This window comes from Pogona vitticeps, chromosome 5 (assembly GCF_051106095.1).
Source record: "Pogona vitticeps strain Pit_001003342236 chromosome 5, PviZW2.1, whole genome shotgun sequence".
NCBI classification, from domain to species: domain Eukaryota; kingdom Metazoa; phylum Chordata; class Lepidosauria; order Squamata; family Agamidae; genus Pogona; species Pogona vitticeps.
The window spans coordinates 167,702,179-167,724,607 of record NC_135787.1 but is presented as its reverse complement, the minus strand read 5'-3'; the positions used below and the strand labels follow the sequence as shown (position 1 = coordinate 167,724,607).

Here is a 22,429-nt window from a genome sequence, read left to right as displayed (position 1 = left end):
ATTTTAAGAGATGAAGCTGCCTTAAGCCAGGAAGTCACTGACTCCTATTGTCTCCTCTGGGGTTGAACAGCCATACTACTAAAGCAGCTTTTCCCAAGATGCACCAAGTTACCGCATCCATTTTCCAGTGGCCATGTTAGCTAAGGATGCTCTGTTATGGGAGCCAGGAGGAAAGGTGAACAAGGGAGCTAGACCAATAAGGACCGGACAAGAGGTGCCTCTGGAGGTTGTGAGTGATGTACCGGTCATTGTAGGCAGCATTGCTTGGCCCTCTCAGATCAAGATCTGGTCATTAATAGCAATGAGTAGTGTGGTTTTCTCGCAAGGAAGCTAGCTCTGGAAATAAAATCCCAAGTCATTCACGAGCCTCAGTATTATCCAGCTCCTGATCAAACTTGGTTAGCTAGCTAAATATTGCAAGAAGGGAATCATCCCTTCCAAAAGAAAAGCCACAGCTGCTGAATTGCAGAAGGCAGAGATGTCCTTATTAGGTCCCTCAGTCAGCTTGCTTCCCACTAGGAGATGAAAAGATAGATTCACTTTTAGAAGGTTGATGCGAGAAGCATGGTGGTCCCCAGCGTGGATGCTCGCTTATTTTGTGAGGGTGATTGGTGGTCATAGGGAGGGACCGAGCATCCTTGCACCATCCTCCCATCTTTGGCTCCTGCCTGTTCAGATAAAGAGCATAGGCAAAGAAGAAGACCACATAATAGTCTTGAGTCTGTAAAAGGAAAACAAAACAAAAACTCTTTGTTTTGATCTAAAGTCTCCTCCTGCCCTTCCACCAGATCCCACCCCCCTTGGCCACCATCCTTGAACAACAACTGAGAGAGGCAGGAGGTCATTATCACCAGACAGAGACCTAGAATTTACAGTAGCAGAGGCTGAAAAGAGAGAAAAGGGGGGGGGGGAGAGAGAGAGAGAGAGAAAACGTGTAACCCAAAAAAACTTGTTTTTCACTTTTTTATAGTGAAAAACGTAAAACGGGGGTCTTTTGGAAAACAAACATCCTCCCGCCCCCGCCCCCAGGGCAGTACAGAGATTGGACTGCTTTGTTGGTTTACTTTAGAGTGCTTGGTGGCGGTTGGTTGTTCCCCTTTTGGGGGGGGGGATGATGAGCAGGAAGGGGGTGCAGGTGCGGGAGAGGCAGTCCCCAATTCCGAGGGATAGAGGTCGCCCCCGAGCCCCCGAGTGCGTTTTCTAGAACCGCGAGCGACGGGGCGAGGAAGTCAGCCGGCAAGGCTGGGGAGGCGCAAGAGGGTGCCGGAGTGAGCTGAAACTCGCGGGGAGAGAAAGCGAGGCCCTCCAGAGACAGAGAGAGAGAAGCGCTCCGCCGAATTCCAGGAGAGGAAGGGCGAGTCCGTTGCCTTGAGCGACACAAAACTTTGAACCATGCGTGTCTGCTAATACAGACAAGTCTCTGAAGGGGGCGCGGGAGCGGAGGGAAGGCAGCCACCGAAGCCCGCTTGGCTGTCCCTGCTTAGAGCCCAAGGAGGCAGGGAAAGACATCGGGAGTTTTCGCCAGGAAGCATCCGGCTGAAGCCCCAGCAGCTACTGCTGCGGCGAGTCCCGACGCCCTGAACCGCCGCCGCTGCTGACCGCCAGAGGAAAAAATTTCCCCTTTTCCAAAGAGAGAATAAAGGTAAGTGGAAGCGCGTTCAGTACTTAGATGCAAGACACTAGGGTCGAACAGCAAGCTCCAGATTTTTTTTAAAAAAGATGTTTTCAAGGACTCTCCGGGCAAAGACGATCCTGCGTCATTTGTGATGCTTTCTCCGTCTTGCTCGTCTAGCTATCCAGAGACGTGGGAACGAAAGTCAAGCAAAGACCAGCTTGCCCGGATCGACACTCCAGGTGTTGTCTGGAGCGGTCGAGCTGGACACCGGAGTCAAAGGCGGTGAAACCCAGCCTTTGGGCGCAGGAAGGATATGGATCAGGGGCTTCTGTTTTGTTTTGAAAAGCCGACCCAAAAGGCAGGGTTTGGGCGCAGGTTAGCTGTATCTACAGCACAGTCTTATTCCCCAGCAGTTTTATAGGTGATGTCTGACCGCTGGCGCTTTCATAGACGTTTTAAAATATTGGTATCTGGCTGCAGAGCCGGTGGTTGGGAGTCCAGTTCCCCACTGGGCATTCCCGAAAAGCCAGCTTGTGTGGCCTTGGGCAAGCTGTACCGTCCCGGTAATGGCCCCAGAATAAGGGAATGGTAAACCACTTCTGAGTGAAGGCTAAAAGGCTTCCAGAAAACGGGAGGGGAATTGTTGCTGGCAATTAAACTTGCCACCAACTTGTTCAAGACCTAATGGTCAAGCATTTATACACTCTGTGCCTCAGCGGCTCCTATTAAGATGCTACTGTCGGTGGTGCTATGGATGGTGACGGAGATGATGAGGATGCCGCCTGAAACGAGATGAAACATTTGCTTGGAAGAAAATACTGGCATTCCAAGGGAAGGCATGAGCCAGTATCTGGTTTCCTTAGATCAGTTAAAGGTTTTTAAAATCTTTGGGAGACAGATCTGCTAATTAAACTCTTGGAGTTGGAAAGCAAAAGTGTAAGTTATATAGAGGAGGGTTTGTTTGTCTGCGACCTCGCCCCTCCTTCACTTCCTCTTTCTGCACCTGGGTCAAAGTCTAGATGCCTAATTTTGTATCTATTGTTAATCGTTAAAGCTTTGGGGGGGTGCTCATCTTTGCAGTGCTTTATAAACACACACACACAAGGAGAAGCCGCCAATGCATACGCCCAGCTGTGAGTCAATAAAGGTGACTTCAATGAGTAAGAAAAGGGTGCAGGGACTTGAAAGAGAGGCAAGCAAAAATACAGCCTGCACAGCGCATGAAAGACAACCATTCTGGAGAGCACATCTGACTTTTCTTGCAGATGTTAGGGGAGGATGCAAAGAATGGTGGCTGCAGAGATCAAAGTGCTGAAGGCAGTGAATTGCTGTGCATAGTACTAAAAGCAAAGCAAAGGATGGGATGCTTAGAAGCCCTTTCAGAATAATGAGACAAATGAAATTAGGTTGTCAAAAGTATTTTTAGACAGTGCTAATGAAATTCAAATATGGTGAAAATCTATCTCTCTCTCTCTATTCGGTTCATCCATTTTTTGAGTATACAGTTTTAAAAATAATAACTGCATGCCATGAAGTCAGTTCTGATTTATAGTGAACTTTTTTTTAATCTGGAAAACCTTTATCTGGTTTTCCAGATAAAGAATACTCAGAGATGGTTTACCTTTCCCTTCTTCTGGGGGCATCCTGGAATTGTGCAGCTTGCCCAAGGCCACACAGGCTGACTCTTCTCCCAGGAAGCACAATGGGATATTGAACACACAACCTTTGCCAGAGACCTATAGCACTGAGTTACCTAGCCAACTACACATTTGTAGACTTCTACTAAGAAAACTGGCAATACTTAATAGAGGACGTACAGTGGGAGGCTGAGATCAGAAATTCTGGGCTTAGTTATTAGGTGTCAGTATCCTTATTGACTTATCCTTTAAATAAGTTATCCTCCCATCTTAAATGTGTTTCATCTCTGGAATATAATGTTGCTGGAAAATGCTGAAAAGGAAGGTGCTTTGAAGGAGCTAAGGAATAAAAACTGTGAGGATGCAAAATATAAAGGCAATACAACATTGGCTGCATTTCGGGCAAATGGACGTCCACACTTGTGAATTGAAAATAGAGGCTTACGTCACAAAGACCGATTATATAGATTAAGCTGTTATGCGTACACCACAGGCTTACAACAATATGTTCATATGGTGCACGTTTTGTAGGATTTCAGTTAAAAACAACAACAGAGGATTTCAGTGCAAAAAAAACTGCTTGGGTGAGCTTATATTTAAATAGGGCACATAATATTGATCAATTAATTGCTATAATTGGATAGTTTATTGGTAGATAACAGCTTTAAAATGTGTCTTTAGTTTGTTAGGATCTGCCCTTTCTATTGACCGTTAACCAGGAATAAAGTACTGTAACTGGATATGAGGAATCCCAAACATTTTCCAGGAAAACATTTCACAGTGCAATATTAAGTGTTTTTATGTATATGTTAATCCTACTGAATTCTGTGGGGTTTACACAAAACAATGAGTAGGAAGGCTCGCCACTCTAATATGAGATGTGAGAATATAAATGGGAAAGCAAGGGTAAGCAACAAACAATCCACAAGTCAAGCACAGAATCCTTGGGCATTTTTTAGTCCTCACTAGACAAATTTCTATATTTCAATAGCATAAACATTTTCTTTAAAACCTGCACTTTCATAGTACAATAAGACATGCAGGAGTGTACATTTTATTTCAGAGAAGAACTGGAAGCCTCTGAACAATACAATTATTCTCTAAAACAAGTCTTAAAATCCCCTTGCCCTTTGTTTTAGTATCCACACTAAATAGAAACAGAAATTTTGGAAACATAATGTCAGGATTATGAAGTCAGTAGTCGTGTTCTAAGGGTTCATGGGAGTTAAAACATCATTTTGCTCTTTTGCATGCAATGCAGACGTAAATTCAAGTTCACCAATAGCTAGGCTACAGCCAGCTATGGCTCCATAATGAGTACATCAAGGACGTAGACATGTTGGCAAACACATTTTTTCTGCACTTAGACCTTACATGTCTTTAGGACAGCATCTCTCAAATAGTGGTGGAAAGGTAAAGGCAGCCTTCCCTGATGGTTTGGTGGACTGAGGGTGATCTATTTGAAGGACTGTTATGAAATCAAGCATGTTGCCTAACAATTTTTCCAAAGGATTTCATTGTTCAGTACAGGGGAAACACAGAGTATTTTGAGCTGATACCATATGATTGTTGCCGTTGTTGTTGTTTGAACTTATACACTGCCCCGTAGTGCTAGAACACTCCCACAACATAATTAGGCAAAGAACACTTTGCCCCCCCCCCAGCAGGCCAAGTATTCATTTTACTAACCTCAGAAGGATAGAAGACTGAGTCAACCTTGAGCCACCCACTTGAATCCATTGGGATCAAACTCAGGTTGTGACCAGAGGTTTGGCTGCAGTATCACAGTTTAACCACTGCATCACAGGACTCATTTTTGTAGTTTGCTGTGGATTTTTCCTGCTCAGTAGACCAGAGGTTCCAAAAAGGGCTTAGTAGGGGAAAGATGGTCTATGTTACAGATGCACACAAAACTGGTAAGTGTGACTGGTGCATTTCAACCAGTGGATGGATAAGTCGGCCGTACTAATAAACAGGTGATTGATGCCATTATGATTAAGGTTGTAATCTAAAGAATATTGATCAGGAAGTAAATCCACTCAGTGGGAACTACTTGCAAACAAGTACAGTGGTGCCTCGCTTGACGATTACCTTGTTAGATGAGGAAATCGCTTAACGATGAGTATTTTGCGATCGCTATGTTTGTTGTGTTTTGATTTGAATTGCTTTTGAATAGGAAATTAAAATTCTGTTGGTTTTACAAACTACCTCCTCCCGATGAACAAAACAGTTGCAAGAACTTGTTTGCTGCTCTGCATCATTGTAACTGCTTGTACCTGTGGAGTATCCTTGGGGATGTTCTTATGGTGACTTTCAGGATGAGTACCTGTACTTCAAAACTTGCCACTACACAACTGCTCCTTGGAGCTGATCCACCTCTAATTGTATGCAGTGAATGGCTTTAGATGGCCCTGCACATCGTCTTTTATTTTTTTAAAGGCCTCCAGCCAATTCAGTTGCCAAGTAAACGCTGTGAATGCTACAGGTATACATGCTCACCCATATGTACATTTCAGAAGTCTGTTTCCTTAGGCAAATTTTTCTCTTGGCCAACTAGTAGCAGTGTCCTGAAAGCCACTGGGTTGTGAGTGAGCAGCAAGTAAAGAAAAAGAAATAAGAAAATTAAATTACGCAGCACATGTGTCTAAAACATGTGCATCTACACATCTATCTACAACAAAGTTCAGGTGGAAAACAAGTTAATAGGTCTTGCTCCCGGCTTCTTATCAAGCTCATTAAGTAGTTCAAGCAACGGGGTTTGTATCCTTGAGGAGAAATTGTTCAGCAGGCAGATTTCAATTAGAAGAAAATGGTTCCCCTCAACTATGTTTCTCGTGGCTGCAAATACAAAACTTCTCCTATATTAAAACACCACACAGGCAGACATGTGAATGCATGCACACGTGCATGCACACATGCACATGCATACATGTACACACATATATTACACATACTCAGAGAGAGAGAGTCTATTTCTCTAAGTTACTCGTATCTTTGTGTGCTAATCTATTTTATTACTTATTATTTGATTTCAGTGTTTTATATTGTTCTCACAGCAGCTCAGATTGAATAGATATATTTTCCCAGCACTGATGTATTGCTATGAACTACCCCTGTTGTGATCCAAGATTTTTGTTTGTTTCTTTTGACTTGGCTTGGTCATGAATGAACCATTAAGATCCGTTAGATTTACAAAAGCTCTGCTCCTGGTGGAAAAGAAAACTCCTAGAACTGGTCCGATGCCATGGATCAACATAGTTCTCTGGGCTTTTAGAATCTTCTTGGCCATGCACTTGTGTCGTGATGTGTGCGGTACTCCACAGTTTATCACTGGTAGAAAAGACATGTCAATTGGGCTCAGAGGTTTTAACAAAAATTTCTTATAAAATTATTCCTATGCCAAGTGATCTTCAGATAGCCATCAAATACTTACAGTATGTATCTGACATGATTGTTGATAGATTTCAATATTTGATATTGTTGTATGACCTTTCCAATGAGGACACTTGTTACATTTGTTGTTGTGCTGTGGGCTGGAGGGTGTGGCTGAAATTCTGTACTTTTCACTGATTGGCAGACTTAGTACTGTGGTCTCTCTCATTTATTGTCTTATCTGTGAATAGGAAGATGGAGACAAAGGCTGATAATGCTGTGAAACATCATTATTTTAATAAAGAGAAACAAAGAATATATGTTTTCCACTGCGTTGTCATTACCATTGTTGTTTCATTTGTCAAGTCACCTCTGATGTAAAGCAGTGCTATAAAGGTAAAAGCCTTTGTTGCAATAGTTTGAGCATCACTTTGCTTGCATGGAAAATTAGAGCAATAGTCTTATAAATTACTGCACTTCTTGGCATCTCCTTTCTTAGGGATTGGAATGTATGTTGAACATTACCAGTCTGTGAGCTATTGTTTCGTTTCCCATATTTGTTGACATATTCTTGTTCGGATCCTGACAGAGTTCTGTCAGTATTCCATCTTCCCCTGTTGATTTATTTCTTCCTAGTGCTTTCAGAGCAGCCTTCACTTCACTTCCTAGAACTGCAGGTTCTTCAACACAGGATTCCTCTTCTAAGGGATCTGTCATCCTTTCATCTCTTCTATATAGGTCTTCGGGAGACTGTTGCCACCTTTGCTTTATTTTCTCTTGGTCAGATGGTGTGCTTTCCTGTTGATCATTCAGTATTTCTTATCTCACTTTAAATTTCCCTTTAATTTTTAGGATTTTCTGGAAGAGATTGCTTATTTTTCCCCTTTTTGTATTTCTCTGCTATTTCTTTGCACTGGTTACTGTAATATATCTCTTTGTCTCTATGTGACAGTTTCTGAAAAAAATTGCATTAAGGATTCCGACTCTATTTCTGCCGCTTTTTACTTTTGCTGTTTGTCTTACCTTTTTAATTTTAAGAGCTTCTTCCATCATCCATCTAGTTTTTCCTCTTCTTTTTACTACAGGAATTGTCTTTGTATTCTTCCCTAACAATATTGGTGGTTTCAACCCAACACTTTTCTGGTTCATGGTCAATTGAGTTTAGTAATGCAAATCTGTTCCTTATGTACACTTTAAATTCATCAGAAATGCTGTTTAAATTATATGTTGAGACTATAATGTACTTTTTCAGCTTTACTCTAATATTGGATATTAACAGTTCATGATCAGTATCAAGATCTGCTCCCGATCTTGTTTTGAAAGAGAGAACACAGATTCTCCATCTTCTCATTCCAGTTATATAGTCTATATGATTTCCTTCTTTACAGTCTGGTGTTGTCCCCATGTACAGCCACCTGTTCAGTTGCTTGAATCATGTATTTGTAATTAACAGATTGTTGGCTTTGCAGAACTTTATGAATCATTCTCCTGCTTCATTGCTGACCCCTAGGCCAAATTTTCATGCAACATTTGGTTCTGCTTCATTCTCTACTTTTGCATTCCAGTCACCTACAATTATAAGCAAGTCTTGGTTTGGTGTGTGAGCAATTTCCTCTGAGATGCCATAAAAGCTTTCAGTTTCATCTTCTTCACCATCAGTAGTTGAAGCACAGATTTGAATGACGGTTATGTTGATTGATTTTCCCCAGAATCTGATGGATATTATCATGCAGTCGGACCTTGCATTATAACTCAATTGCCTCTGCTATATCTTGCCTCAGTATTAGAGCCACTCCATTTTTTCTGGATTTAGCAATTTGCAGTTGCATGACTAAAAACATACAGTGGGGTCTCTACTTAAGAACGTCTCTACTTAAGAACAATCCAACTTAAGAACAGCTCCATTTGCTAAATTTTGCTTCTACTTGAGAACAGAAATCCAAGATAAGAACAGGAAAAAAACCCGTTCCTGCTCTTTTTTTAACTTTAGGTCATGTTAGGTTAAAAAAAAATCTCCCCATAGTGGTAGAGTACGTATTAACCAGCTTTGCATTAGTTCCTATGGGAACTAATGCTTCAGTGTACGAACACACCTCTACATAACAAAAAAACAGCCAGAACGGATTAATTGGTTTTCAGTCCATTCCTATGGGAAATTTTGCTTCAACTTAAGAACGTTTCAACTTAAGAACACCATTCCAAAATGGATTAAGTTCTTAAGTAGAGGTTCCACTGTAGTTTCTATGGACGGAAAAGAGCAGATACAGATTAAATGGTTTTCAATGCATTCCTATGGGAAATGCAGATTCAACATAAGAACTTTTCAACTTGAGAACCACCTTCCAATACGGATTAAGTTCTTAAGTAGAGACCCCACTGTAGTACAGTATTCCAGTCCATGTTAGTTCACTGACACCAAGCACTATAATGTTCATACTTCCATTTCTTGCTTTATAGTTTCCAGTTTAACTTGATTCATACTTCTCATGTTCCATGTTCTGATTGTACGTCTTGTGCAGCATCAGACTTTCCTTTCAGCTTTAATCTAGATTAGCAACAGGGCTATTAATTCATATCCATTGTTCCTCCCCCAGTAGCTGCTTGAGAATATAGGTTTTGCTAATCTAGTTTCCCAATCAGGAAAAAAAATTAAGTCTAGGATTGGGCACGAATGTTAAGAGAAATGCAAATTTCTTGCTATTACAGATTACCATCTAGGCATGTTATCTTTCAAAGCGCGAAGAGACTTGCAAATGAAGCTTGTGTTTATTTCTCAGTGATTAATCGCAAAATAAAAGCAACGTAATTTGCACAATGTGGATCGAAGCAAATTCATGTTAAAACATATATATTTTACCTTTTAAGGGAGCTATGCTTCTAATGCCTAACTGGATGGCTTTGTAGTTTAGGTAACTGGCTTGCAGAATTTGATTCCCCGCTCTACAGGGAGAAGAGTCAGTTTGTGTGGCCTTGCGCAAGCTGCTTGGTTCTTGAGTGCCCAGAGAAGAAGGGAAGGGTAAACCACTTCTGAGTATCCTCTACCTTGGAAGGGTCGCTAAGTCTGAATTGACTTGGTGGCAGATAATTACTATTATGCTTAATATGATATGCAAACTGTAATGTCTTATCTTGACCATTGTAAGAAACCAATAGTATGTAGACTCCATTGGTCTGAAATATGATTTGAAATGTGATTTTGTGTTATTCAGTTAGCAATGATCCGTGTAGGTCACTAGTGTATTCTAGTTGTGAGTTTATAATCTGGAGTCTTCATATTGCTTAGTCTGTTGTCTCTTTCTGCTATTTCTGTTCAGCGTCAACAATAAAAATGTTTTCTTTTTGTATCCCTCCAGACCTAAGCAATGATGAAGACTGTGTCCAGTGGGAACTGCACACTGAATGTGCCAGCCAAGAACTCCTACCGCATGGTTGTGCTGGGAGCCTCCAGGGTTGGCAAGAGCAGCATTGTCTCACGGTTCCTCAATGGCCGCTTTGATGACCAGTACACGCCCACCATTGAGGATTTTCATCGCAAAGTCTACAACATCCGGGGTGACATGTATCAGCTTGACATCTTGGATACGTCTGGGAATCATCCATTCCCTGCCATGAGGAGACTTTCCATACTCACAGGTTAGATGATTTTTTTTTTGTGAGTGGGTGTTTGGGTTATCAGTGGCCATTCAAGTTTTCCCAATTCAAAACAGCTGAGGGTTTTTTGATATTTTTTTGCATTGCAGGCAGGGTGGATTAATACATGATGAGTCCTTATGCTATAGTTAAAAGCTTCCACAGCACTATCCAAAGATACATATTGTTTTAAAGGCTGGAGGCTCTAAGATGCACCTTACTTAGCTTAGGTCATAACTGGGATAGTGAATAAAGTGGGTCTGTCATGAATATATATTTACATATTGCTGCGGGCTAAACCGCAGAAGCCTGTGCTGCAGGTCAGAAGACCAAGCAGTCGTAAGATCGAATCTACGCGACGGAGTGAGCACCCATCGCTTGTCCCAGCTCCCGCCAACCTAGCAGTTCGAAAGCATGCAAATGCGGGTAGATAAATAGGGACCACCTCGGTGGGAAGGTAATGGCGTTCCGTGTCTAAGTCGCACTGGCCATGTGACCACGGAAGATTGTCTTTGGACAAAACGCTGGCTCTATGGCTTGGAAACAGAGATGAGCACCACCCCCTAGAGTCGAACACGACTGGACAAAAATTGTCAAGGGGAACCTTTACCTTTACCTTCCCCCTATATAAGGACTCATGACAGACCTGCTTTATTCACTATCCCGGTTATGTCCTAAGCTAAGTAAGGTGCATCTTAGAGCCTCCAGCCTTTTAGAACAATATCTATCTTTGGATAATGCTATGGAAGCTTTTAACCATAGCTTAATATATATAAAAGTTGGTTGCTGGGAAGGACCTCATGCTTGGCTCCTAAAGCTACACATGGCAGACAAAGTAGCGGCCATAACAATTTTCCACTGAATTTAAAAATAGTATCGAGAAAATAAATTAATGCTTGCCATGGGAAGAGAAAAATGGGAGACTGCTCCCCCAAAAACTGTGATACATCATTCTGCGAAATATTATTTTGTTAAAATCCTTGGTATCTTAATTCATCAGTCAGATCCAGCTGTTGGATCACACTGCTTCTACCAGAATCACTGATTCCTCCCTCCCTCCTGAAACTCTTCAGATCATCCTTAGAACTGGTTTGAGGACAGGACTGAGATATCTTTTGGGGCAAGATTTTGAAGCCAAGGAAAGCTGTAGTGGGCGGAAGAAAATAACTGGGATCCACTGGTGCTGGATATCCCTGGATCTTGGTCATTATATTCTTTATACTCTATATCTCCTAAGTGTTTTCTTTTAAAAAAATCTGAACAACACTTTTCTGATTATTTCGGTTATAGCATAGAATATCTCGAATAAGCAAGACTCTTTGCTGTGTAGGTCTTTAAAGAGATTATAACAGATTGCTTCCTTCCTCCCTCCTCCCCGTTTCCCCCCTTTGCTTTTGTTCTGTTCTGTTTTGTTTTGTTTTGACATGTTACACAGGGGATGTGTTCATCTTAGTGTTCAGTCTGGATAGCCGTGAATCTTTTGATGAAGTCAAGAGGCTCCAGAAGCAGATCCTTGAAGTCAAATCATGCTTGAAGAACAAGACCAAGGAAACAGGAGACCTTCCCATGGTGATCTGTGGCAACAAGAATGACCACGGTGAACTCTACCGTCAGGTGAGCTCTGAAGAAGGCGAGAAGCTTGTCTCCAGCGATGAGAACTGTGCTTACTTTGAAGTCTCGGCCAAGAAGAATACCAACGTGAACGAGATGTTCTATGTTCTTTTCAGCATGGCCAAGCTGCCCCATGAGATGAGCCCTGCCCTTCACAGGAAGATTTCTGTCCAGTACGGTGACACCTTTCACCAAAAGTCTTTCAAGATACACAGGGTCAAAGAGACAGATGCCTATGGCATGATTTCCCCCTTTGCTCGTAGGCCCAGTGTCAACAGCGACTTGAAATATATCAAGTCTAAAGTCCTTAGAGAAGGGCAAACAAGGGAGAGAGAGAAATGCACAATCCAGTGAATGAATCTCTACCGAGACAGCATTGGTCTTGTATGTCAAGTGCCTTTCAGAAAAAAAAGAAATGGTTGATCAGAGACTGTTGCAAATGGATTGGTGAGGCCCAGGTGATGATGGCAGGTGGTTGTCATGAGAACCACGTTGTTAATAGTACCCCATTAATATGTAGAAGTAACCTAAACAGGTTGTATTGTAAATACTTGAAGCTGCCTGGTAAGGAACTGCCATGAGCAGCATCGGTGACTTGTTCCTTCATCCTTTAAGAAAGGAAAAGGAAAAAAAAAAAAACACTGGTTTTTAATTTGTTGTTCTCTTGCTTGGAGAAACTGAGTGTATAAAGAAAACTGAACTTCAGAGAAATTGCAAACAAAAAACAAAAAATGAGCACAGGACAAGTATAACCAGCATCAGTTGCTATGTCCTCATGATGCGGTGAATGGTGTTTGCTATCAAGATGAGATGTTTTCCTCCAGCTCTTCTTCAAAAAAGGAAAGTCATGATTCAACTTCCTATCTTGGTACATGGAACTGGCAGTGGCTTCCAAGACAGTGTATTTGTGTGTGTGTGTGTGTGTGTGTGTGTGTGTGTGAGAGAGAGAGAGAGAGAGAGAGAGAGATCTTATTTGTCCTTAAGAGGATTTGTCTGATTTCTGAAGGAAGTTTGAACATTTGGGAGTTGGGGGGGATGCACTTTTTAATGTGGCAGTGGCAGTTTTTCATAGCATCAATGCAAATGTCACTTTGTATTATAGCTTTAATTTTGTTTTCGTTTCCCAAACAAAACCAGATGGCAAATTGTCTGTTTTTATTGAAATGTGAGCTAATTGGCAGTACGATCTGGAAACGCCAACTGTTCTTCAGTTACATAATATGTACAGTAACTGAAATTGTTGTACTGTAAAAACCAGCACACCTAATTGCTTCGTGATCCTTAGATGAAAGCCAGTATGGGAGATTTTACTCTGTACACTCCAAATCTCACCCACCTCCTATGCCAATTGCCTTCATAATGTTTCTGTTCTTCACAGCCGCAGGGGATATTCAACACCAGGTCTCATAATCTATCTTGTTAGATGAGGTACGATAAGTTATTTTCTTGACAACGAATCCCAGAATAGGTTAGCCAGCTGGGCTGGTGGCTGTGATGGCTGTGGGATTCTGAAAGTTGTAATCCAAAAAAGTAATTTTCCTCATCAGTGTTGATGGCCCATTATGGCTTTCTCATACTGAACCTTGAATGCTGTAAAGTAAGTCTACCAGTACACAGTGGGACCTCCTTCTGGGTAAGCCTATATAAAACTGTGTTGAAAGGGTCCAATCCAGTGTAGGTTTGTTTAGAAAAGGAGCTGTAATCCTTTGGATTCTTAGGTGAGAAGAAGCCCGCTTCAATGCTGTAAATTTTACTTGAGTAGGCATGCATAGAAATGGGCTGTAAAACCTGTAACTAGCATTAAATTAGTGGTTGTTTATAGTCAAGTAAATCTACATAGGGCAGACCTGTAACTGGGGATAATAGAAGTGCTTTCTTTTAATTAGATTTTTTTTAATTTGCAGTATAGTTTGCCTTGGAAATGTTGTCCTCATTCACTCTGAGTGGGGATTCTTCTCTCATGTCCCCATTCAGCAGTCTCTTCCACCATCACCGTTGGCTTCTTCCTACCTCCTCTTCCTCTCCTCGGTGTGCTGGGTCAACTGTGAGCACTGATAATAGGCATTTTAAGGGAAAAAATTACCTCAGACATGAGTGTGTATTGTATTGTGTGCATGGGTGTGCATCTGTGCGTGCAAGTGTGTGCATCACTGGGGAAAGACTTTAGTCTCAGTGGTGTCGTTCCACTGTGCTCAGTGGAATTATAGATATTCTAGATATTCTGTACCAGCTGTTGAATATTCTACACTTTGTGATATATTATACCTCACATTCTGTATATATGTAAATGGTACTGTGCACTCTGATTGATATTATAAGCCGTATTGGCACTGAATGAATGTTCGCTCTGACATCTGACAGGTAACAAAGACTGATGTCTTTAACAGAGAAAAGTCCTTAATTAAAGAAAATTATTTCTCTCCTTTTTTTCTGAACCCCATACTTTCCGTTATTCCCTCCTTTCTCAGCCCCATATCCTTCTAGTATTACTGAGTTTTTAATGTAATGGCAACCATCTATATTATTTTCAAGTGACTAAAACTTGTCTAAATATATATATATATATTCTTTCCAAATAAACCTGATTTATTTATTAGATGTGTCCTGAATATTGTGCTTTCTCTAATCAAGGACATTAAGAATTGTGTCCCAGAATGGATCAGGTTAAAAAATCTTAAGATTCAGAATGTAATATGCAACAAGAACAGGAACAACAACAATACCCTTAGTATCAATGTGCATTTCATGGTTTGTGTGTGCTCAGTTCTGCCAAATGGCATGGAATTCTGGGTTTTAATATAGACTATCCTGAAAAAAGGATAGAAGCATTGAATGCTGGATTTATTTATATTTTCTATGGAGATGATGACTAATGAAGATGTGTAGGTTAAATGAATAAAGACCAAAAAGCCATAAAGCATATAAAATTCTAGAAAGCTAGACTACAGAAGTCACATAAAGAGAAATAAAAAATACAGATGGCTACAGATGGCCATTCATAACAAAGTAATTGGGAAAAGAATTGCAGTAAGAGGAAGAACTTAGGTGCAAACTCTTAAAGATTAGGTTGGATGCAGTGGACATCATCATTTAGAGTTGTCACATCTGAAGACACACTAGCCATAATGATCTCTAACCTTTAGTAGGACAGGAACTCAGTTAGACCCATTGACTCAGTGGTATTTTAATGAGTAATAATTTAACATTTCAGCAGATGATCCAATGAATTTATTCTCCTTGGAGCTAGCAAACATATTTAGACTAAATGCTAGTTGTAGCACGAAGGACATTCAGTCTAAAATATGAAATTTCCAAGGACCCAACAAGACTCAAGAAATAAGGACGGAAACGCATGACAAACATTTTTATAATCAGTGTATGGTTCTCAAAAGATGTCACTTCACCTCCCTATCTTCACTATGGACTGATGCTCACCACACTGTAAGTCAAGGAAGAATCTTTTCCTTACTAGTTGTTTCTGTCAGCTGTCGGCTTCTGAGAGGATAAATGCCTTTTTAGATCTTTCCTTTGTCTGGGAGCAGGAGGACATGAGAGGAAGAGAACCAGCTCAGCATTTCACACTCATCATAGAGCTTATATCACGACTGGCAATAGTTTATGGAGAGCCTTGTGGTGCAGTGGTTAAACCGCTGTACTGCAGCCAAAACTGAGCTCACGACCTGGGGTTCAATCCCAGGTAGCGGCTCAACGTTGACTCAGCCTTCTATCCTTCCGAAGTCAGTAAAATGAGTACCCAGCTTGCTGGGGGGGGGGCAATGTGTAGCCTGCATAATTAACTTGTAAACCGCCCAGAGAGTGCTTGAAGCGCTATGGGGTGGGATATAAGCAGCACGCTTTGCTTTGCTTTTTTAAAAAAAAAAAAAAAAACGTGATTTATTTTCTTCCCTGCCAGGAGCAGGCTACAGGCTGCTGCATTTGTTCTCAGGGCAAAGAATGATATCAAAGATTCTCACAGGAAGAAAAAAAAGGTAATGGCAACCTCAGTGAAGTACTGAAAGGATTGAAAGTTTGAATATGCAGGGATTCAAACACAGACTTTCATGAGTTAAGTGCCTGAAGCCCTGAGCTTAGATGGACACATTTTTCTTATTCAGTGTTTACCAGATTCAGTTTGAACATATTTTTTCTAAAATGCACACACTGAAGTGTCTTCTGTTCTAAAAATAAATAAACTTGCAAATTTGGAGGATTTTTAATAGTAATAAAAAACAACCTGGAACATACTATCCCCCTTTAGTTCTACTAACTGTGGTGGGAATTATGCTTTCCCACAGCATCCAATTGTATCCTTCCTGGAATACAAAGATCACTGTTGCAGAGTTCTGAATTTCTGATAAAACTCCTTTTGCTACACCATAGAAGTATAGAGATTCACAGAGGAGGATAGTTACAAATTTCCAAGATAGTCCAGCAATTTCATTAACTAGCACTTAAAGTCTCAATAACTTACTCTGAGACATTTGTAGGAGAAAGACTAAAAGGCATTTCTTTATTTACAGTTGCTTGAGTTTACAAACTTGAAAGTTCTCCTTTCTTTACAGCATAATACTTAGCAGTCAAACAAAACAACTAACACCAACCCAGAAGAAAGAGGGAATGAACACTCAGTAGATTAGATTTCCTTTGAATTTAAAGACTGGAAGGAATGGTTGTTTAGTGCTGGATAGACAATCGTCCCAGCCAAGGAAAGCCCCTCCCAATCACTCAAACTACAATCAGCATGTGGGGCTGCAAACAAAACTGTAACAAAAACAGGACCACATAATCAAATGGACTTCCTTAGAAGAGATTACAGTAGTGCCTCGCTTGACGATATTAATTCGTTCCAGCGAAATCGCTGTAGAGTGAAAACGTAAAGCAAAATAAAAAAGCCCATTGAAATGCATTGAAAACCGTTCAATGCGTTCCAATGGGCTGAATACCTGCTCGTCCAGTGAAGATCCTCCATACAGCGGCCATTTTCGGGTGCCTGTCTTGCGAAAAATGCCTCCTAAAAACAGCAGAGATCCGTTTTGAGCAGCCAGCGGCCATTTTGAAAACCCAATGAACAGCTTTTTGATCGTCGTAATGCGAAGAATCGATTCCCGAAGCAGGGAACCAATCATCACAAAGCGAAAAAACCCTATTAAAACATTGATCGCAAAAACATCGTCGTGAAGTGGATTCGTCATACAGAGTAATCGTTAAGCGGGGCACGACTGTAGGATTTCCAGTGACACAAACTGTTGGAGTTTTTGCAACCTTGCATGCTGCTTTTAGTAGGGCTGGCTGGGAGGGATCTTTCTGAGCTGGGGTGACTATCAATCTATCCAGCACTAACCAACTGTTCCTTTCCTGCTTGGCACTATGGGGCAGTATTATTAATTAATAAATCAAGCAAGCAAGCAAGCCCCACCTATCTGCTCTGCTTCTTTTTCCCTCTCCTGTGTGTTGGAGGTCTGTCTGTTGATGTCTGTTGTTGAGAACAATCATGCTTGTCACTGTACGATAATGAAACTCTTATGAGTAATGTCTCCAAGTGAGTTATTGAGGCTATAAGTGCCATTAATGGGGTAGACCTATCTGGGGAACTTTAAGCTATTCTGTGCTGTGAAACCCCGTACTTCTGCTGCACAGCTAGGGGAATTTAACCAAAGTTCAAAACACTGTAACACAGATAATAGGCAATTGCACATTTTTCAATGGTAGAAAGAGAATGTCTAAATTCTACACTAGAAAGACATCCACAGTCCCCACGAAAGCAGAGGAGAAAAGTTGTATGCCTGTCAACGGAGCTGGACAGATTCCCATGAAATACCCATTAAATGGGAGACAGATTTTCATAATACATATTTTGCACTTGTTTTCCACAGAGGCCATTGTTTATAGTTGACAGTGATGAAGTATCTGTGGCCCTGGTTGTAGCAAGTGAAGAACACAATTATTTCTGCACAGGCCATTTTATTTATTTATTTCCTATTGGAGTCATTTGTGTTATTTTCAGTACACGTACATGTAGGAGGAGAAACATGAGTCATTTGTACTTCCTGTTGCCCCCTTCTTAAATTGTGAAGACTTAAGAGCAGACCAACAGCCAATCTCACCTCTGTCACCCCTTGCCCCTCCATGGCCAACAGTGATACCTATGGGAAGCCCCGAATCAGAAGCAGCACCTTCTTAGTTATTTCCCCCATCAATTGGTCTTTGGAGGCATGCTGTCTCTGAAACTGGAAACAGTGCATAGCTGTTGTGACAGCAGCTACTGACAGCTTTAGGTTCTGTTAGTTTACCAGACTCACTTCACAATCCTTCCAAGTTGAAGGTCAAAACTGCCTCTCAAAAAATCCATTCCCATGGTTTGATAATCAGCCCACTTCAAGGCATTTTGCTCCCTGGGGTGAGGCAGGAAACTGCCCTCCATTCACCTGAGTCAAGAAGGTGCTGCATACTCTAATCTGCCTTTCTTTATGTGTATCAGAGTGTTGCACAATTTAAAACTATGGGCGTATATGGAATAGAGGTAAAAATTAAAAATAAATTAAAATGTTAGAAACTATTGGCATTTGTGGTCCTAAAAGGACCGTTGAGTCATTTTGCTCATCAGCAGGTTTGCAGTACAATGTTTTTGAAAGGTGAAGGATTGCCTGGCTACACACCATTGCCTAGGGAATGCCCAAGTGCACTCACAATGCTTCCTACTCTTTGGGGAGGGTCTGTCTATGCACCCTTCTATGACAGCATGCAATACCAGGCATATCTTTCCCAACCTCAGGGAATAAAACAACTAACTAAATAAATAAATATATTTGCTGACCTTTTTTGATATTCAAAACCTGCTGCCTCACTCTGATTAACGGTAGGTCTGGCTTCATTAATTATGTGCTCTGTGAACAAGTATTTCCTTTTGTCTGTCTTCCAATTTAGCTTCATTGAACAGTTCCAGGTACTGATAGTTCTCCTGTTGAAACTAAGGTTGCTAATGTCAGCATTATCCCACCCCCTGAGATTTTATGGCTAAAAACCTGAGACGGATAGGCTTCCGTGATGTCACTTTGGCAGGCCAGGCCAGGGAATGGAGCTGCTTCATTGCCAGCTAAGAAGGTCCTATAATCCCTACCCTGCTCCAGATTCCAGGATGGGGCCATGTGCATGCACCCATGGGCTTTCTCCATAGTCCCCTGTCCTCATTTCTGGCTTTTTCATGAGCGAATGTTGTACAGCCAGAACACATGTGCAAGTATTTTCATGCTAAGTCAGTGAATCCTGGCACTACCTGGGAATGAGTGGTAGCAAGCACTCAGGTTTGGAAGACACACCTAGTTGACCTGAAAGGCTTGTTATGAAAGTGAGATCCAGTGGAACAAAAGAATGAGATATACCATCCTGAATGTCTTGGAGAGAAGAAGAAGAAAAGGAAAGGGCAAATGCTGAATATACTCAGCCGGAAGAGAACCCAGGAGCACTACGGGGTAGGTACTATGTTGGTACAGCAGCAGCACCTCTCCCATAATCCAGCTAGTGCTTTTGTCATTAAGTCGTGTCCGAGTCTTCATGACCCCATGGACCAGAGCACACCAGGCCACGCTGTCTTCCACTGCCTCCTGGAGTTGGGTCAAATTCATGTTGGTAGCTTCAGTGACACTGTCCAACCATCTCGTCCTCTGTCGTCCTCTTCTCCTCTTGCCTTCACACTTTCCTAACATCAGGGTCTTTTCCAGGGAGTCTTCTCTTCTCATGAGATGGCCAAAATATGGAAGCCTCAGCTTCGGGATCTGTCCTTCCAGTGAGCACTCAGGGTTGATTTCCTTCAGAATGGATAGCTTTGTTCTCCTTGCTGTCCAGGGGACTCTCAAGAGCCTCCTCCAACACCACAATTCAAAAGCATCAGTTCTTCGGTGGTCAGCCTTCTTTATGCTCCAGCTCTCACTTCCATACATCACTACCAGATAGTGCTACTAGACATCTAAAGGCCTCTTTAAGAATCACTTAATTCAGTCAAATCTTTTTTTAGTACTTTCCCCATATTGAAGTTCCTTAATTTTCAAGTTCTTTCTGTCCCAAATTTGACTATTAGTATATTTCTTTTTAAAAAAAAGAATTTTTCCCTTTCTGCACCGTCTAAATTCCAAAGATAAAGTTCTTTTCCATATTGGGAGAATTATGCTCTGCCTGCCAATATAATTTCTTTTATAGAGGTTAAAGAGAAGGAGCCTTTTGGGGCGGAGGGAATAGAAACCTAATTCAGCATTAACATCATTAATGTGCAGACACAGACTTTTAAAAAGTGCTCTCAAAACCATATTTGAGCATTTTCTATATTCTAACATTTTAAGCTGAAGTTATTTCCATCTTGAATTGGATAACTTTTGTGAATGTTGGTATTTCTTGTCAAAATCAAACAGAAATTAATTCCACCCTTTCTTGATCATATTTAGAAGTTGTAGGGATGAAAGGCTGAGTTTAGAAAACCTTACTGTCGTTGAAATTGGAAGGTGATCCTTGCATCCTTGCTAAACTCTGGAAGTAGGTCACATTTAATTTAAAAGGACTTATGTCAAAGTAGATGTCCTTACTCTACCATTAAAATGTTTCAGGACCTGCCTGTTAAATTCCTCTGAATTGGGCACTCACTGTCCCAATGATTTTAAGGAACCTAGGTACAGTTTTTCCCCAGGACAGAAGCCTGGGGAATGTTGTAAATTATGCCATGTTGTAAATTATGCCATTCACGCCTCATCAATATCCTCTCTATGCATCCATACACACTGCTATTAAGAAGTGTGTGCATGTGTGACTTCCAGGAGGGCTATGGTGTCTTTGTAGGAGAAATTGGCTTTGCACTCCAAGACATGAAAAAGGGCCTACTTGTTTGTTTTCCAAACAATTGTACAGTATTTTAGAAACCCCAACTCTTTCAGTTAAAAGAAAATGTGCACCTTCAGTCATTGTGACTCGTAGTAACGCTAAGTGTTCTTCATTTGTCCACTTAGTGAGATGTCTGAGGGGAGTCCAGTGGTTGGGTACCCAAGTTGCATGTCAAAGTCCCAGATAATGGCACCAGCATCAGGTAGGAATGGGAAAGGGTCCTGGTGAAAATGCTGATGCCTACTGCTGATCAGTCTTCCCTAGCCTGATTGTCTTCCAGATGTTTTCCATGATAACTGCTCCTGGGCACACTTTCCAAGCATCGAATCAGGACAACTGGGCAGACAATATAGAGCTAGATAGTCCAATGTCTTGACAGCTTCTTGGGTACCATATCCTAAGTTTCAGTAGTACAAACTATAGTGTTGCTGTAATGTTTTGTTCTAAACATGAAGAGTTCAATGGAAACAAATCATCTTCTGCAAGACATAACACAACCAACAACCCTGCTTTGATTAATTGATCCAGAGCCACTTTACAACTTGACCCAGACCCATACTCCATGTTCTAACATGTCCCTGGGAATGCTCTGCTTCTTGGCCTCAAGCTTTCCAGAGGTGTATCAGGACCAGTAGCTACCCCATTAATAGAGCTTTTCTGAGCCTCTTCTGATGAGGGAGGGACACACTTGTTCCCTTCTAACCCCACTTGATTATCTGGCTGAGAGTGTTCGCTGCCTATGTGGGCTGCCTCGGGAAAGTCTAAAATGCCACAGCCAGATTATTAACAGGGGTTGGTTGCCTGTTCCCCGTAACTCCCTTGTTACAGCAGTTCAACAGGCTTCCAATCCATTTCCACGCATAATTCAAAGTGCTGATTTTAAGCTTATAAAACCCTAAATAGCTTGAGTTTGAGCCATCTAAAAGACCATATCTCCCTTTATGAGCCTATCCGGATATATAGATCATGAGGAGAAGCCTTTATCTCAGTCCCACAACCCACACAGGCACATTCGATGGGGACATAGATAAGGGCCTTCTCTGACACTGCTCCTCTGGAACTCCTTCCCACAAGAGTCCAGACTGGCCCCATCTTTGCTGTCCCTTCAGGCAGGCTTTCCTTTAAATGATTGGTTGACCAAGGGGATTTTTTTTAAAAAGGGATAATTTTATTCTCTTGTTTTACTTAAGTTTTTAATATTTTTCTTAGTTGTGAGTTTTAAGGGTTTGATGCTCTTTAAATATTGTAATAATTTATTATTTAGTTTTTAAATATGTTTATTTTAATACTGTAAGCCACCTTGGATCCTTTAGGAGAAAGGCAGTAAATAAATAAATAAATAAATAAATAAATAAATAAATAAATAAATAAATAAATAAATAAATAAATAAATAAATAAATAAATAAATAAATATTCCACTGGTACAATGTGGGGAGTGGCACTGCATTGCAGCACCACCCACCCAGCATAGCCAATGATTAAGGATTCTGGAGTCCAAAACATATAAAAGGTAAAGGTAAAGGTTCCCCTTGACAATTTTTGTCCAGTCGTGTTCGACTCTAGGGGGCGGTGCTCATCCCCATTTCCAAGCTATAGAGCCAGCGTTTTGTCCGAAGACAATCTTCCGTGGTCACATGGCCAGTGCGACTTAGACACGGAACGCTTTTACCTTCCCACTGAGGTGGTCCCTATTTATCT

The 22,429-nt window shown here is 41.2% G+C and overlaps 1 protein-coding gene across 1 annotated transcript; it reads left to right on the top strand.

The window, feature by feature from the left end:
- The first annotated feature begins 1,500 nt into the window (after nucleotides 1–1,500).
- RASD2 (RASD family member 2) lies at nucleotides 1,501–14,461 on the top strand. The gene is made up of 3 exons (XM_020787596.3): nucleotides 1,501–1,642; nucleotides 9,978–10,257; nucleotides 11,690–14,461. Exons 2-3 carry the CDS (start codon nucleotides 9,987–9,989, stop codon nucleotides 12,217–12,219), a joined length of 801 nt encoding a protein of 266 aa, XP_020643255.1. The 5' UTR covers nucleotides 1,501–1,642; nucleotides 9,978–9,986; the 3' UTR covers nucleotides 12,220–14,461.
- Nucleotides 14,462–22,429: the final 7,968 nt, after the last annotated feature.